This window comes from Solanum verrucosum, unplaced genomic scaffold (genome assembly GCF_900185275.1).
Source record: "Solanum verrucosum unplaced genomic scaffold, falcon-dt-bn FXZP01000088.1, whole genome shotgun sequence".
Lineage (NCBI taxonomy): Eukaryota > Viridiplantae > Streptophyta > Magnoliopsida > Solanales > Solanaceae > Solanum > Solanum verrucosum.
Genome location: NW_026020077.1, coordinates 1,888,930 through 1,905,748, shown reverse-complemented (window position 1 = coordinate 1,905,748; position 16,819 = coordinate 1,888,930). Strand labels below are relative to the sequence as shown.

Here is a 16,819-nt window from a genome sequence, read left to right as displayed (position 1 = left end):
TGCACATTTTAGAATGAAGTTTTTTAATTGTAAAGATAATACATAATCAATTTGACAAGACATAGTTGCTTGGATAGTTAACACGATCACTTTTAATTGTGAGTTCAAAGGTGGAAGCTCATACGGAAGGAGGGTTAAAAAAATAAAAATACATAGTGTTTAAAAATGACTTGGACGAAATATAAATAGAGGAAAATCATGAGTGGGAATTTGGCAACAATAAGGAGACTCCACAGAAATAAACAATCAAGAAACGTACGCTACAGAACAAGAGAAAAACAATCGGTTGGTCCACTTCCTAAAGCATAAACAAGCAAAAAGCTTCATTGTCCCAACCTACTTTTTTTCATTTTCTGTTCTATCCCCTCTCCACTACCCCACTCCTGAATCGCGCACACAGAAACTGAGAGAATCTCAAGTAATGCAGCAAAACCTGGGCGGCGCTTGAACAGGTGCTGGACACTTTCTTTTAATTCATTTCTTTTTCGGAGTTTGATTTCTTGATGAAATTGGGACGACCCCTTAATATGATTTGTATTTAGATTTGAGTATTTCAAGTTTTAATGTACATTTGGGTCTTTAATTGTGGGGTGAGGGAGGAGTATATGCAAATTCTAATATCCCTCGGAATAGTTTGTTATTGGGTTTGTGTAGTTGTTCTGATTGTACACTGTTTTTGACTTTCTGGGTGTTGGCAAAAAGGTGTTTTTGATTACGTTGGATTCAAATTGAAGTCTTTGACAGATAATTGTGACTTGAAATTTAAGTATCTCTTGGCTTAATTTTGATAATCTTGGATTCATATTGAATGCTTTGGCAATTTTGATTTTCTTGTATTGTTGAACTTTGTTTGATCTTATAATCTGCAATTAATCAGTCTTTCCTTCCCTTTTTGGCGTTATTACAATTTTTCTTGGGTTCTCTATTTTCTCTTCTGTTTTTTCTTCTTTTTCGATGGGTAGAGTGTTGTGGGGTGGGTAATATAGGAAGAAACTCGGTAGAATTAACCCACATTTGATTGTTCAAGATTTGACTGACCAAAAGAAACTTGATGTCAAAATGGACTTACTGATCAACTTTTGGAAGATATACACATAAGTAGTATGTTTTATTAAACTTATATTCACACATGGCTAGTCCTATGATAGTAACTGCAAAGTCATATTTACGAGATTGATTGGTTGGTGAACATGTCTGGCTTGGCCAAGCTAGAAACGTAAACTGATGCAATCACACAATAATGAGTCAGGCGGCTTGGCAGACGAGCTTTGATGCGTTCAACAGTCTAGTTTTGCACTATTTAATCTTAGTATAATCCTTTGCTCCTTTATTTGATTTCAGCTGATCCTCTTCCTACTTCTTCACTTGCAAACATCAGCACATTCTTTTGTTGATCATTTTAGTAGATGTTACCTCTCATCATCCAGGTTGAACCCATATAAGGATTTGGTGATCTTTTTAACTTACTAGTGTTGGCTAAGATTTTACCAATCTGATCAATGGTTTATGTGAACTACAACCTGTTGGGAGTGTGTTTGTGTACAAGCACCCTGTGTGTTGGTGTGTAACTGTGTCTGTTTTAACATGTAAGTTGGCATCTTTCATGTTTAATTTCTTGTTGAAAAAAAATCTAATGAAAGTTTGTTGTTAGAATTGATTTGGTCTATAGATTTCATGGGCGGCAAGAGTTCAAAGAGGTCAACAACTGGTCGATATGCATCATATGGCTCCAGTTCAAATTCAGGGTATCCAGGCTATGCACAATCACCGTATACTCAACCAACCTACAATTGCCCACCGCCACCTTCTTATCAAACATATGGTGGTCCACCTCCTGAATCAAGGAAAAGGCTTGAGAGGAAATTTTCAAAGATAGATGATGACTACAGCAGCTTAGAACAGGTAAAGACGTAAAGTGAAACACTTTCAATCTACGAGTGGGTAAAAGGATAAAACTTCAGCAAGTTTATGATACTAGGGAATATTGACCATAATTGTCCTTCATGATTTCTGTCATGCTGAAAGCAAGCATTTATTCTTCATGTTATCAACATATTCATATTGTCACATGTGGAAGTTGCAAATGCAAGAATGAGTATGGCATCAGTAATATCTTAAATTCATGCTGAAATATGCCATTGTTTGAAATACTATACTTGTGTTTTTCTGCCACTTGCCATATTAAATTCTGTTGAACCTGCTTTGTAAGATTAGAAAAAAAAAAAAAGATAAGCCGACACAATATTTTGGCTGTACAACATCTTTCCATAGGCCTTTTCTTGATAGATGAATAGTCATTCCCTCACAATTTCTCAGAATCAACATCTGTGATATGTTTTGCATGTTTGCGTATTCTTCATTCAGGGTTTAGATTTGAGGAATGTCAGATTTGACTCGTTGAATAGAGTGATTTTCTATGTCAATATGTTCATACCTCATGGTTATTGCCCAAAGAGTCTTAAGGCCTCATTTGTTTTCACTAAGATTAAGATGTTTGAGTTTGAATGTACATCTGAGCATGAATGTTTAAGATGTTGTTCTAGATTTGAACGTTATTCAAATAAAAAAGTAATTAAATATTATATTTAAAAAAATAAACTAAAATAATTATTTGATAAAAAAAATTAAAACATTTGTGTTCCGTAGTGATGGTGGAGATGGTTTGTAGTGGTGGTGGTGGTAATGGTTAGCGCTATTAGCTAGTAATGATGGAGGTGCTAGGTGTGGTATGTAGCAATTGATAGTAGTGGTTGACAATGGTGGTGGTTGATGGTTGTGATGAAAGAGGTGGTAGGTGCAGTGTCTGGCAACAGAAGTGGTAGTGGTTGTGCAAATTATCCATGCATAAATACTCTTAATGATATTAAGACTTCGTTCAAGATCTTAATGATTTTGACCTATTTTAGTTCAAATAAGTGCTTAAGTCTTAATGTAAAAAAATTCACTTAATGACCTAAAATCTGAAGTTTTGAACCATACAGATTCAAACCTCCCAAACAAATGAGGTCTAAATGTTCCCCTGCATCCTACTTTTCTATATTTGGTGAAGCAACTGGTTCTGACTAATTTTGTGTGTATATTCATTTAATTTTGCACCTAAAAGTATCTTTTTGAGCATGCCAATTGTCTGTTGTAAACTATAAGCTGCTGGTAAAGCACCAAATTTTCTGGGAGGGTTGGTGAAGAGTTTGTCAATCCAACATGTGATGTGGAGCCACATTTAAGTTTATTGGCAAGTAAATGTGAAATTACTCCCTCAAGGCCGGACGTCTTGTGTCTATTTAGTTGGTACAATCTATCCCCTGTAAATTCCCCTGATAATTTTTTGGAAGCTTCCCGATCTTAGCATAGATTGTTATGTATTGGAGCTACATACTCTATTTTGTTATTACCTTTTGTACTAATTGCATCTGCTTGATGCCATCAATGAAACTATGTCAAAAGAAAAAAGGGAAACTAACTTTGTCACTAAACCTGAGCGTACTAGCATGCTTTTGAACCAAATCTTTTAGTCATGATGTATTGAATGCTGGAGTTAGGAAGTGTGAATTGTTTTTTTTAAAGAAAATCTCTTTATCAGAATCTTTTAGAAGCATTCTTTTTTGTTAATAATGTAACTTACTTCTTTTCTAGGTTACTGATGCCCTTGCACGTGCTGGTTTGGAGTCATCTAACTTAATTGTTGGCATTGATTTTACCAAGAGCAATGAGTGGACTGGTAATACTTAAATTAGTTGTAGAATACCTATATTTGAGTTACAACACACTGTCCACCTAATCCACTCTTGAACTAGGTGCAAGGTCATTCCACCGGAAAAGTTTGCATCACATTGGGGATGGGCAAAATCCATATGAACAAGCAATATCGATCATTGGAAGAACACTGTCAAAATTTGATGAGGACAACCTAATTCCTTGTTATGGATTTGGAGATGGTACTTCTCTTAACACCTAACTTCTAATTGGATTTGTTTTAATCACAGAGGTCTTATTTGATTGTGTATTTGCAGCCTCAACACATGATCAAGAAGTCTTCAGCTTCTATCCTGATGAGAAATTTTGTAATGGATTCGAGGAAGTACTGGGTAGATATAGAGAATTAGTTCCCCAATTACGGCTTGCAGGTCCAACTTGAGTCTTCTCTCTCGTATTTGCCTATTTCTGATGGTCTGCAGTGGGTATGGTCCTGCATTTCTTCTGTTCATGACACTTATTATCTTTACAGGCCCAACATCATTTGCTCCTGTTATTGAAATGGCAATCACTATTGTTGAGCAGAGTGGTGGTCAGTACCATGTTTTATTGATAATAGCAGATGGACAGGTAGATATGTTGTTGCTATAATAACAATATTGAATATTCTATTTTGTCACCTGATGCATTTGATGTTCTTTTTTAGATAATTCCTAGTGCTTAGATACTCATTATCTAAAATGAGATACTATTACAGGTTACAAGAAGTGTAGATACTGTGAATGGCCAATTAAGCCCTCAAGAGAAGAGAACAGTTGAAGCAATTGTTAAAGCTAGGTAACTTTTTCGCTGTACAAAAAAAATATTCTTTGCTGGTGTTATTTCCAAATAATTCTTGAAATCTCTTAATCTTTGTTTGCAGTCAATACCCCTTGTCAATTGTTTTAGTTGGTGTTGGAGATGGGCCATGGGACATGATGAGGGAATTTGATGACAACATCCCTGCTCGAGCCTTTGACAATTTCCAGGCAAGTAACTACTGCTGTTTCTTTTCCTGTTCTTGATGGTATTGATTTGTTATCTCTTATTGCCTTAAGATTTGATTTCCAACTGTTACTTGTTTTTTCTTTAGTTTGTTAATTTTACAGATATCATGTCAAAAAATATGGATCTTTCCAGGAAAGAAGCAGAGTTTGCCTTGTCAGCATTGATGGAGATACCATCTCAGTACAAAGCAACTCTGGAGCTGAACATTCTGGGGTACAAACTTAACTCTCATCGTTAATCTGTTACTAGTAGATACTGAGATTTATCTTCAGTTTATTTTCTACTTCACTCTTCAGTCGGTGCTCATTTTGTTTTCTCAACTGGTTTGTACTTTTTGAGCAGTGCTCGTAGAGGGAATGAAATTGATAGGATTCCTCTCCATCCTCCTCAATATGGTGCAGCTTCTTTCGGCACATCAAAACCTTCACAAAACAGTAGTTACCGTCCAAGTGCACCTTCTTCTAGTGGACACAATTCAGCTTTTGGAAGTGGACACAATTCTGCTGTTGGGTCAAGTCATCCAGCAAGTTCTGCAGATAATCAGGTAAGCATTAATTTTTCTGTATGATTAAGGTTAGCTGGTTAGGTACTTGTTTCTTTTTGTATTTATTTCAACTCGCGATAACTGCTCATAAACCATAAAGGGCTCATTCTGAACCGATTTTGTCGCATGATTTCGATTCTGTTCTTACTTATTCATCTCCATTTACTTTTTCCTTTTCTGATATTTGGTTCCATATCTTGATGGTACCTTCAGAATCTTTATTTAACTAATTAGTTTCACATTTCATGCTTTGTCAGCTTTGCCCCATCTGCATAACCAATCCAAAGGACATGGCATTTGGTTGTGGACATCAGGTATAGTTGTACAGGTTTTCAATTTCCTTCTTAGGTAGAGGTACCAAAACTACATATATTGACTGGATCTCGTTTATTTGCAGACATGTTGTGAATGTGGTCAAGATCTGCAGTTGTGCCCCATCTGTCGGGACAGTATTCAAACTAGGATAAGACTTTACTGAGTGACTTCTCTTGGCGGAAGAATAATTTGCTGCTTTTTAAGAAAGCCTCTGATTCTTATATTACTGGGGAGGGGTTTCATAAATTAGTATTTTCTGATGGATATCAATGTCACCCGTATCAAATATCTTTTTAATTTAGAGGTGCTACATTTCAGTATTTTGCTCTGTACATAGATTTTTTTCAAGGAACTCATTGTTCATTGAATCTGGTGTTCATTGTGCAAGTAAATTTCTGCTTTCCAGCTTGTGTTCATCGATAAACCCTTAATAGTTTCACAAAAATGGAGAAGAAATGGAACAATGTCCGAGCAGCTTTATACTCTATCTAAATGCTTCTAAATAAAAATTAGTTTGATACCTTAAGATGCTTCAACAAATATTATTTTGTTTGGCATTTTCTCTGTGATATTCAATATTCATCAAGTTTCTGTGGTCACAATTTTTAATTGAGTTGCAACCTTTCTGGCTGAATGGATGAGTCTTTTAGTGTGTAAAAAGAATGTTTGGTGCTCCCTCTCTTAGTCACACAAAAGGTTCATGTGGCAGGAACTACCTAACCATTTATTAGTTAGACCAAAGAATGACCAAGATTAATTGAAAAATTGATTGCTCATTTGCATGACTTACTGTATAAGTCCCTATATATCCTTTCAATCCAGAAGGTATTCGATGAAAATTTCTCCTGCACTTCTTTTTATTCTCTCATGGAGAAGCTCTGGCAGACAAGAATCAACTGCATCATCATCAGTGCAGCTCTTTTACTGCACTGTCTTATTTCATGCAGAGCAAAAGCTGTGTTGCACCATTCTGCAGAAAGAAAAGGGACATGGAAGCTACTGCTGAACAACACTGGAGTGGTGGGTGTGCAGATGGTTTTAACCCATTGGAACACTGTGATACTGCTTGATCGGAGCGGGTCTGGTCGATCAGGATACCAGCTACGTCATCGGTTAAATGGAACAAGATGCAAGGGCACTCGTGGCGATTTGTCAGACCCAACTTGCTATGTTCATTCTGTTGAGTATAGCATTTCCAACAACACTATCAGGCGCTTGAACATCATGTCTGACACTTTCTCGTCTTCTGGTTCCATCTTGAGTGATGGAAGGATCATTGAATCAGGTGGCTTTGGAGACGCTTCAACAAGGATTCACTACTTTGAGCCTTGTAAAAGTGGTGATAGTTGTGATTGGAGCCTGGGCAAGAAACACTTATCTGCAAAACGTTGGTATGCTTCTAGTCAAATTCTCCCAGATGACAGGATCATCGTTGTTGGAGGACGAGGGTCCTTCACATATGAATTTATACCGAAAATGTCAACCAATGGAAATGTTTTTCATCTTAGTTTCTTGCAGCAAACTAACGATGGAAATGAAGATGGAAACAATCTTTATCCTATTGTTCACCTTTCTGTTGATGGCAAATTGTTCATTTTTGCAAACAGGGATTCCATTCTTTTTAACTACAAGCAAAACAGGGTTGTAAAGAAATTCCCAAGAATCCCCGGAATAGGGTCAAGGAGTTATCCAAGCACAGGATCATCTGTTATTCTTCCACTGGATCAAAAAGATGGCTTCCGTAAAGTGGAGGTCATGATATGTGGAGGGGCAGCTTCAGGGGCGAATGCAGCTGCTCAACAGGGCACATTTTTGACAGGTCTAAACAGTTGCGGGAGAATGGCGATCACTGGAAATAACCATAAATGGAAGATGGAAAACATGCCAGGGCCACGCCTGATGAACGATATGGTGCTTCTTCCAACTGGGCACGTGCTAATCATAAATGGCGCGAAGAGGGGTTGTGCTGGATGGAGGAATGCTGCCGGCCCTGCTCTTGAACCTTACCTATACAACCCCAAGAAAACTCTTGGCAGAAGGTTCACTGTTCTGAAATCCACTAAAATCGCAAGAATGTTTCATTCGTCAGCAATTCTTGTACCTGATGGAAGCGTACTAGTAGCAGGAAGCAATCCAAATAACCAATACACTTTCAGAAATGCAAGTCACCCTACTGAACTCCGGCTACAGTCATTCATCCCGGACTATATGGGCAAGGAATACAATCATCAAAGGCCTCATAACGTGTCGATTGACATCAATGGCACGGAAGGAGTTGCATATGGTAACGAATTTTTGGTTCGTTTTTTGCTAGAGAGTAAGCCTAGTAAATATCTGTCTTTTAGTGCCTATGCTCCGCCATTTACGACACATTCCCTTTCGATGAATCAAAGGCTGTTGAAACTCAGGAGCACACGGATAATAAGTGATGCAAAAGGTTGGTGGAATGCTACTGTTGAAGCTCCTCCATCAGCAAATGTTGCACCCAGTGGATTTTATTTGCTTAGTGTTGTTAATGAGGGAATTCCTAGCATTTCTGAGTGGATTAAGTTCATTCAGCTTGCTTCAACTTGAATTAATTATCTTGTACTAATTTATGAATTCTTGCTAATGTTCCATACATTATCGTTTTTGTTATGAATGATTTTTCATGCTAATTGATTAGATTGACTTCTCATTATTTATCGTGGTTTTATGATTTATCAATGAAATATATTTGTCCACTATGTATGTGCAAGTATTTTTTTTTCCCCTTGTAATGGTAAGAGATGTCCAACGGCTCCAAATACGCTTACTTTTTGAAATATTTAAATGAGTTAGACACTTGTTTGAAATGATTATATCATTTAGTCAACATACACATTTTTTTACTAAGGAGAAGTATTGAACTTGACATTTTATTGGCTCTACTTGAACCACTATTTCAATCAAATTGAACTATAAAAGGCAATTGAACAATCAAATTGTTGCTATAAAATTTTGAAATTCTAGTCTTTTAGACTTGCTATATAGTTGAAACAAATATAGAAATATACTATGGTTACAACTTATAAGATCGTGAAAATTCTTCCGCAGGTGTGCCAAATTTTATGAACAAACTTTGTCTGGATCATGATTCAACTACTTTAGTCCAAACATTGAGAAAAAAAAAGGTTATGATTCACCTACCATAGCCCAAACAAGAAAGAAAATAAAAGAAAAGAAGGCAAAGAATACACCCAATTGGGTGTCTCAGATGGTACACAATGTCAAAATTTCTTTAATAACATACCATAAGTAATTGTAGGATCATCTTTTCCTCAAATTATAAGGAATTCTAAATTTTTAATCAGTTGATTGGTTGAACTTCATTCCCATCATGTACTTTTCGTTAGCTGTCAATAAAATAATACCTCATTTATCTCATTTTATGTGACATCTTTTTCCTTTTTACCACTAATGAAATAATTTTCAATCACATAAATATCTATTGTTTTATACTATAAGTTTTGAAGTCTTCCTTTTATTTTTAAACATCATTTAGATTAAATGATGTCACATAAAATAGGACGAAGGGAAATGATGTCACGTAAAATAGGACAGAGAGAGTAATAAAAGAGCTTGAGTGAGACCGTTGGACGTATGCGTCGCGGGGGGTTGGCGGCTACGGCTAAATCCCCAAAAGATCTAAATCTAATTTTGCAAGATATTCTATAGTTCTTCGGTGGTTCAACATTGCCCCTTAAGAACACCCATTTACTTCCCCATTTTTTTTTCTCTAATTGAATAATGGATTCTGTAATGCCATTGAGAACCACCACCGCCGCCACGCCAACGGCGGCAACTGCAGCGGCGACGGTAAGACCCCGGTTCTCATTTCAACTCCTTGCCAATCCCAGACCTAGGAAACCGGCATTCTCCTTGTCAGTTCCAACGACTATTTTCACGACCCACCGAGCTCGAATTTTACCCCAATTTACACCGGTTCGAGCTCAAGAGGTAGCCGAAATTGTTGATTTAATTTTTCTTTATTAGGTTTTGGTTGCGACTTGAAGATCGAATGATCTGTGTCATTTTTTTTCCAGCATTTGAAATGACGGTTTTCTTATTTGCTATATGTTGCGTGATTAATTTAATTATTTCTCGCTGCTTATTCATTCTAAGAAGCCGCGAGATTGTTTACTTCCTTTTTGCTGCAAAAAGGTGGATACTTGATTAAGGAATGATTTTTGCTGTGTTAGTTGTGTTTTTAATCTGTTAAAGGATAACCATATTTTAAGGTTTTCGTAATTTGTCTTCCATGCTCTGTAAGAAAATCCAACTGGTGGGTATTATTTCATTTCAGTAGTTGATGTTCATATGGTTTGCATATCGAATTTTGGGCTTCTTAAATTTGTAAAAAAGATGTCCTATTTCCGTTACGGAATGATGTATATAGTGTAGATTTAGCTCAAGCTCTTGGGTTCAGACACGCCTCTTTTATTTGCATTTTTTGATAGCATCACAAGATAGATGAGAAAAGCCTTTCTTATAGAGATCGTTTCACTAAGATAAATCATAATTGATTTGACTTGAAGGATAGTTCAGCGGTGGTTTCTGAATCCACCGTTCCTGAAGGAGATGCTCTCAAAATCAAGGAGTGGGAAGTGGAAAGATTCCAAGATGAAATTGCTGCAAGTCAGGGTATAAAAATTAGAAGGAGGCCGACAACAGGACCTCCTTTGCACTATGTTGGCCCTTTTGAATTTCGTATGCAGAATGAAGGCAATACTCCTATTAACATACTAGAAGAAATTATCTGGTACAAGGACAAGGAAGTCTCACAGGTATCTCTTGGACTAGAGTCTCAAATGCTGCCTGAGGGTATGCTATCATGTTCCTGTTTCAATACATTCGGGACGAACTAAAAGGCGATTTTTGTTTGCCAGATGAAAGAGAAGAAACCGCTTCTTCTACTGAAAAAACTGCTTAGCGGTGTTCCACCTACTAGGGATTTTCTAGGAGCTCTGAAAAAATCATATTCAAGAACTGGATTGCCTGCTCTTATTGCTGAAGTGAAGAAGGCTTCTCCAAGTAGAGGTGTTCTGCGTGAAGATTTTAATCCAGTACGTGTGTCATTTCCCTTCCATGTCAACTGAATGCTTAAGATCTTGTACTGTTTTAGTTTGACATTATTTAGTTTCTAATTCCTTCTACATTGAGCTGAGGAATATCTGTCAGGTAAAGGTCTGATTTTAAGTAAACTATGTTGAGACATGTCCAGATTTGTTATCGTTTCTTCTTTTCCTCTGAAGTAGTTTTTGACTGGTTTTATTTCTATTGAATTATATTAGGAATCTTATGTTTTATAATCGTAGTCAACAGAACTATATATAGTTCCTAAAAATGTGTTTAAGTTCTTGAAGGCACTTGAAATGAGATAAGATTATAAATTAAATGAAGAGGAAAGACAATCTTCAATATTCTTGTCAAATAAAAGTAATAGTCCTATATAGGGAAAATTTTGATGCTTCTTGTCTGCCTACAAGCATCCAAGCAAATGAAAAGAAGGTGACGTTGTGAGGCATGTATTCTAGAGCTACATTTAATTGGTATTTCTTTTTATGTATGAAAATCTAGAAAAAGAAATGAAAGTTAAAAAGAAGTTATAATCAGATCTGTTACCATTTTAACATCATTGTGTTGTTTGCCTTTGCACTGAGTTATTTAATACCACAATAATTATTAGACTTAATCATGCACTTTCTAATGTACCAAAAAAAAACATCCATTAAATCAAACCCGTTAAAGAGAGTTCAAATGTTTCAGTTGCAACTTACCCTTGTTGAAATTATTGAAATGGGGGGACTAACCTTTCAATGTTTTTGCATCACAGGTTGAGATCGCCAAAGCTTATGAAAGAGGTGGAGCAGCATGCCTTAGTGTTTTGACAGATCAGAAATATTTTCAGGTAAAAGTTTGGATTCTTCAAATTGCTGATAAGGATTGTAGTTCTTTAAGTAATTAATGGCTTTAGGGGACAAGAGGGAGCTTTTACTTTCAAGTCTAAGGTTGTGAGTTCGAGTCACCAAGGGAGCAAAAAAGGTGGGAGCTCCTGGGGAGGGGGCGTGGGGGATTTCACACACTAAGTACCCCATTACATGAAAATTCAGAAGCAGACTTTTAGTTTTAAAAAAAGAAGTAATTAACGGCTTTAGGGATAGTAACATGACTATCTAGGTACCACTATCAGAGACGGTTACTATCAGTAACTAAATTTCATAATGTAGATGCAATTTTCATGGTCATTCTTAAGATGAAAATATTGATGTTAGTTTCCCCCCTATGCTTTTCTAGCAGGAATCTTAAGTTGTAATTATAGTGTTTGACAAAGTTGCAAGCATTATTTTTCCTTTTGATCCAAAGGGAATCTAATCAGAAATGCTGAAAGATTTGTATCCTTTTCTACCAATCAAACAATAATAGTAATAATCAGAGACGGTTACTATCAGTAACTAAATTTCATAATGTAGATGCAATTTTCATGGTTATTCTTAAGATGAAAATATTGATGTTAGTTTCCCCCCTATGCTTTTCTAGCAGGAATCTTAAGTTGTAATTATAGTGTTTGACAAAGTTGCAAGCATTATTTTTCCTTTTGATGCAAAGGGAATCTAATCAGAAATGCTGAAAGATTTGTATCCTTTTCCACCAATCAAACAATAATAGTAATAATGATTTGTATCCTTTTCCTAGTAGGGCCTTAAATTGTAATTGAAGTGTTGAAAAACTGTAACCAGGATATGTTTATGTTACAGATTACCTTTTTGATAAGGAAAGGATAAACCATCCATTTAAGTGCATGACTAAATCTGCCTGTACATTCTTATTAGTCACCCATGAATTGGGATGTATAATGGAGTTGTTAGGAAGGGACATCAACTGTGAGAAATAGTGCATAAACTATACTGATTCTTTGTGTATTGTGAAAGTGCTTAGATGCAGATTGTCAAATGATTTTCCAAAATTGCTATCATGATTCTCTTTATTTTTGTCAATTAGGGAAGCTTTGAAAATCTAGAGGCCATAAGGAATGCTGGAGTAGAGGTATGCAGATTCCCTCAAAGTTTGTTGTGTATCACCTATAATATATCATAATTGAGTCCCTTACAGTTTTTCATTGAGCTCCAACTTTTGCAGTGCCCTTTGTTATGTAAAGAATTTGTTATAGAGGCTTGGCAAATCTACTATGCTCGGGTCAAAGGTGCTGATGCAATTCTGTTAATTGCTGCTGTCCTACCAAATCTTGACATCCAGTATATGATTAAGATCTGCAAATTACTTGGATTGTCAGCACTAGTTGAGGTAAATTGTTACTTTCTCCACCCTACTTTTTGACCATTGCAAGAACTGAAAGGGAATTAATTTTTTTCAAAATCTATATCATATAATAGAAAAACCGTCTTTATTTTCATTGGCAAAAGTGAAAATGTCAATGTCCGTTTGTTCAAGGTAGTTAATATGTTTCATAGACAATGAAGTATATTGGTGTAAGTAGTTCTCTTTATGAAAGATTGTTGGGTTATTTCAACATCCTACCTATGTCTAGGCCTGGGTGATGGACCATGTATGACCGTGGTTAGAGTCATGGTCGAATATGGTGCTTGCTTGATAGGATTAGTTAAGTAATAAAGTTGCACCCGTATTATCAGCTATGACTTTTGGCATGATGGTGAACACTTGATTCTAACTAGTGGTGTCAGAGTCAATGTCATGGGTTTGATTCCCTGGATCATGTTGTGTGGGTAGGTGTTTGCCTAGGGGGAGGGGATTGTGGAGTAATGCCAATATCCTACCTACGGCAAGCCCAAGTGATGAGTCGGTAATTACCGGGGTTGAGTCATGGTCGAACATGTGTTTGCTAAATGTGTTCGGTTAAGAAATAAAATTGAGCAAAATGCTATCAGCTATAACTTTTGTATGATGGTCCTAGCTAAGATTCTTTTCAATCCGCATATATTGATATGGATTTCTATTGTATTCCCATTATAAACTAATAATTCCCTTATTGATGATAGTTTTGTCATTGCAAGGATTCTCACTTTTCCAAGAGAAACAAGTTTCTTTGACTGTTTAACTGTTCTGTTTCTTATCCTTCCATAGCCATTTTAACTTCTTGTTTCTAGGTGCATGATGAGATGGAAATGGACCGTGTCCTCGGAATTGACGGGGTTGAGCTGATTGGCATCAATAATAGAGACCTTGGTAATTTGCATAATTAATTCTACACCGCCAATCTACTCATTTCTTGATAGACTACATGTTGCCAACTGCTATAAGGAGACAAATTGAACAACAAAGGTGTACGTGACCCACTTGGGTTTGGGTGGTACAAGGGAGAGGGGGATGTAAGATGATAACCTAGCATATAAGGAAATTAAACAAAATGAACTCCAAAGCATTGGATAAATTAATCAAGATTCCTTCATTAAGACAGAGATTCTAAATCCTGTTCACTTCCATAGAAAGTCATGATTTCTGGCTACATATAGGGTTAGGGGAAAATGTACAAACAGAATAATGAAGTTATGAGCAACATGCTTAATCAACTGAACTTCAATTGTTTAAGATTTGTCAACTAAATCAACTTGTGTTACCAGGAACTTTCAAGGTGGACATTAGCAATACCAAGAAACTTCTGGAAGGAGAGCGTGGGGAAAGAATTCGGGAGAAGGGCATTATTGTATGGACTTCTATACATCATGGAAGCTTTTGTTTTAGTAGTTTTGCTCTCTCAATAAGTTGTGACTTCACTGCCACTTTAATTCTTCAGGTTGTTGGGGAGTCTGGACTATTTACTCCAGCTGATATTGGTTATGTACAAGACGCTGGTGTCAAAGCAGTAAGCTTCTTTTCTAATTTTGAAATTCACAGTGACTGCGTATAATCATTCCAAAACAGATGCTAGAGGACGATAATTGCTAGTGGCTATTTTCTAAGTATGGTTTTGCCTAGATCTCTGGTCTTCATTTGACAATTATCTTATCACCATCTACCATGATACATGCATTCTGATCAATGGTGTAGTTTGATTTATACCCTTGTCCATATCATAATTTATATATGATGGTAATGTTGTTGCATCTCCGTAGGTGCTAGTTGGTGAGTCGCTTGTCAAACAGGAGGATCCTGCTAAAGGAATAAGCGGACTTTTTGGTAAAGACATCTCCTGCTAAGATCTTGTTGAGATTCTTCCCCACAATTTTGTCATCTCTCACCATTTGTATTGTTCGTCACCTGCTTGCGTCAGTGTAAGATATAACGTATGGATAATATGCGCTATGAATAGAAATGATAATTTGATACTTATTACTTAATACATTTAGAATTGGGCGTATTTGAACAGCTGCATTGGTTTATTACTTAACTAGGTAAACTACCCGTGCTTTGCACGGGATTGAACTATTTTACTAAGCTTACATATGGTCATTCGGTAATATTCGTATTTTCCGTACATACACAAGAACATTTTATCTTAAGGTAAAGCATTCTTCTTAAATCTTAAAGTGCAATATTTTTTTTAATCTTCATTTTTATTAAACAAAAATTATGAGTCATAGATAGATTTTTAGTATAAGAAAGAAGTCTAAGAAAATCTCCATGGAAATAGTTGGTTAGAAGTAATGAAATTTTCTAAATTCCAAAAAGTTATAAAGAACAACATCAGACATTAAAGAAGAGACCAAAAGGCCTCGAACAAAAACACTCCCAAGTAAAGTGGAACATCATGTCCATACAAGAACATAATTAACTAAATTTAAATGGAGGACGTTCGACTCTTTTCTTATGAACCTTCATCAATTTCTTTTTTATTATAGTATGTTGTATTATGTATATGTTAAAAATGACCATAAAATTGTGAGTATCATAAATGTTTTTCCTCATTGTCTCAGAATGGTCATTACTGTTGCCAGGATTGAGAAGTGAAGAAATAGGGAAAAAACCTTTACTTGGATAGTCTTGGAAAGAACTGATAATAAACCAAGTTTTTTTTATGAGCTTTTTTTCTGGCCTTTGTATATGATTTTTTGTTCATTATCTGCTCGAAAAAATTCAGTAATTTTCTTCAATAGAGACGATAATATGTATACCTCAATCCATAAAAAATGTTTGTATCTAAGAAAAAACAATCAAAATAATATACTAAATGTGGCAAGCAAGAGAGCAATTTGTTTGGTTCTTTAACAAACATCATCATTGGTTCCATATTAGTAATCACATATTTATCGTTGTATGCTATCAAATATAACACAATCCACAAGCAATTTTCCCAAAAAGTATATGAAGAAACCTGTAAAAAGGGACAAAAGAGAAGATAAATTTTCAATCATCCTCACTGAAATTTTTAACAGAGTTAAAAAAAAAGTTACAAAAATAGCAAAAAGAAATTGCAAGGGATACATGAATCACTATGACTTAAGGTAAAAGATTAAGATTCATAAAATAGGAGGAAGAAAGCTTTGAGAAATGGAACACACTTCATACGAAGCTTAATAAATGTATATATATTTGACTGTCTTATTGCAAAAAAACCTACAAATAATAGTGGCGGAAATAAAAGATTTGTTTACTAAAGAACCAAAGATCTCTTTTTGCAATTTCCCTTGCAAAAAGAAATTGCAAGGGGAAAAAAACCTACAAATAATAGTGACAGGAAATCCCTCTATTGATAGACAACAAATGATAGTGTTTAACAAATTCTTATTGTGCCTTGTCGAAAGGGTCACAACTCATTGGAAAAGTTACAACTCTTCGGAAAAGTCACAATGTTTCACAAAAATCAATTTTTTTCATAAAAGTTGCAACTCTTCATAAAAGTCACTACTTTTCATACAAGTTACAATTTTTCAAAAAAGTCGTAACTTTTCTTAAAAGTCACAACTTTTCATGAAAGGGGAAGACTAGTTTTGTAAATAAATAAATTAAAAGGGAATTCTTGTTTGTGATGGCGCCACGTAGGTGGGCCTAGGGTTCTCTTTTATATATATATATATGATACATTTAGAATTGGGCGTATTTGAACAGCTGCGTTGGTTCTAACTATCAGATGTGGTGCTTTTTAGGTGTTTTATAGAACTTTACTCGCACGTACCTAATGATATATGACACATGACTTCACATACCACTCTTATAACTAAATTATAGTAGTTAATTAATATACATTTAACTTTTAACTTATGACAATTATAATAAATTAGTACG

General features: G+C 35.6%; 3 protein-coding genes across 4 annotated transcripts; all 3 read left to right on the top strand.

The window, feature by feature from the left end:
- The first annotated feature begins 206 nt into the window (after positions 1-206).
- LOC125824083 (E3 ubiquitin-protein ligase RGLG2-like) lies at positions 207-6,014 on the top strand. Of its 2 annotated transcripts, none has more exons than XM_049503434.1 (12): positions 207-452; positions 1,670-1,902; positions 3,634-3,718; positions 3,795-3,935; positions 4,011-4,124; positions 4,226-4,323; positions 4,451-4,530; positions 4,616-4,721; positions 4,826-4,953; positions 5,083-5,284; positions 5,542-5,598; positions 5,682-6,014. In XM_049503434.1, exons 2-12 carry the CDS (start codon positions 1,675-1,677, stop codon positions 5,760-5,762), a joined length of 1,320 nt encoding a protein of 439 aa, XP_049359391.1. In that variant the 5' UTR covers positions 207-452; positions 1,670-1,674; the 3' UTR covers positions 5,763-6,014. The 2 variants fall into 2 exon arrangements, with proteins under 2 accessions (XP_049359391.1, XP_049359390.1); XM_049503433.1 differs by having other exon boundaries at positions 223-452; positions 1,652-1,902.
- A 401-nt stretch (positions 6,015-6,415) lies between these two features.
- Positions 6,416-8,187, top strand: LOC125824067 (aldehyde oxidase GLOX-like). The gene has a single exon (XM_049503420.1). The coding sequence runs from the start codon at positions 6,467-6,469 to the stop codon at positions 8,171-8,173; it is 1,707 nt and encodes a 568-aa protein (XP_049359377.1). The 5' UTR covers positions 6,416-6,466; the 3' UTR covers positions 8,174-8,187.
- A 1,033-nt stretch (positions 8,188-9,220) lies between these two features.
- LOC125824065 (indole-3-glycerol phosphate synthase, chloroplastic-like) lies at positions 9,221-15,116 on the top strand. The gene is made up of 10 exons (XM_049503418.1): positions 9,221-9,577; positions 10,156-10,404; positions 10,507-10,683; positions 11,454-11,528; positions 12,620-12,664; positions 12,758-12,922; positions 13,744-13,822; positions 14,218-14,300; positions 14,391-14,459; positions 14,710-15,116. The coding sequence occupies exons 1-10, from the start codon at positions 9,368-9,370 to the stop codon at positions 14,791-14,793; spliced, it is 1,236 nt and encodes a 411-aa protein (XP_049359375.1). The 5' UTR covers positions 9,221-9,367; the 3' UTR covers positions 14,794-15,116.
- Positions 15,117-16,819: the final 1,703 nt, after the last annotated feature.

Bases quoted from the DNA above. Each gene is read 5' to 3' on its own strand.
- LOC125824083 (XM_049503434.1), top strand. From the start codon at position 1,675: ATGGGCGGCAAGAGTTCAAAGAGGTCAACAACTGGTCGATATGCATCA. The intron at 1,903-3,633 runs GTAAAGACGTAA...CTTCTTTTCTAG, and splicing joins ACTACAGCAGCTTAGAACAG to GTTACTGATGCCCTTGCACG. The intron at 4,954-5,082 runs GTACAAACTTAA...CTTTTTGAGCAG, and splicing joins CTGGAGCTGAACATTCTGGG to TGCTCGTAGAGGGAATGAAA.
- LOC125824067 (XM_049503420.1), top strand. From the start codon at position 6,467: ATGGAGAAGCTCTGGCAGACAAGAATCAACTGCATCATCATCAGTGCA.
- LOC125824065 (XM_049503418.1), top strand. From the start codon at position 9,368: ATGGATTCTGTAATGCCATTGAGAACCACCACCGCCGCCACGCCAACG. The intron at 10,405-10,506 runs GTATCTCTTGGA...TTTGTTTGCCAG, and splicing joins AGGACAAGGAAGTCTCACAG to ATGAAAGAGAAGAAACCGCT. The intron at 12,665-12,757 runs GTATGCAGATTC...CAACTTTTGCAG, and splicing joins TAAGGAATGCTGGAGTAGAG to TGCCCTTTGTTATGTAAAGA.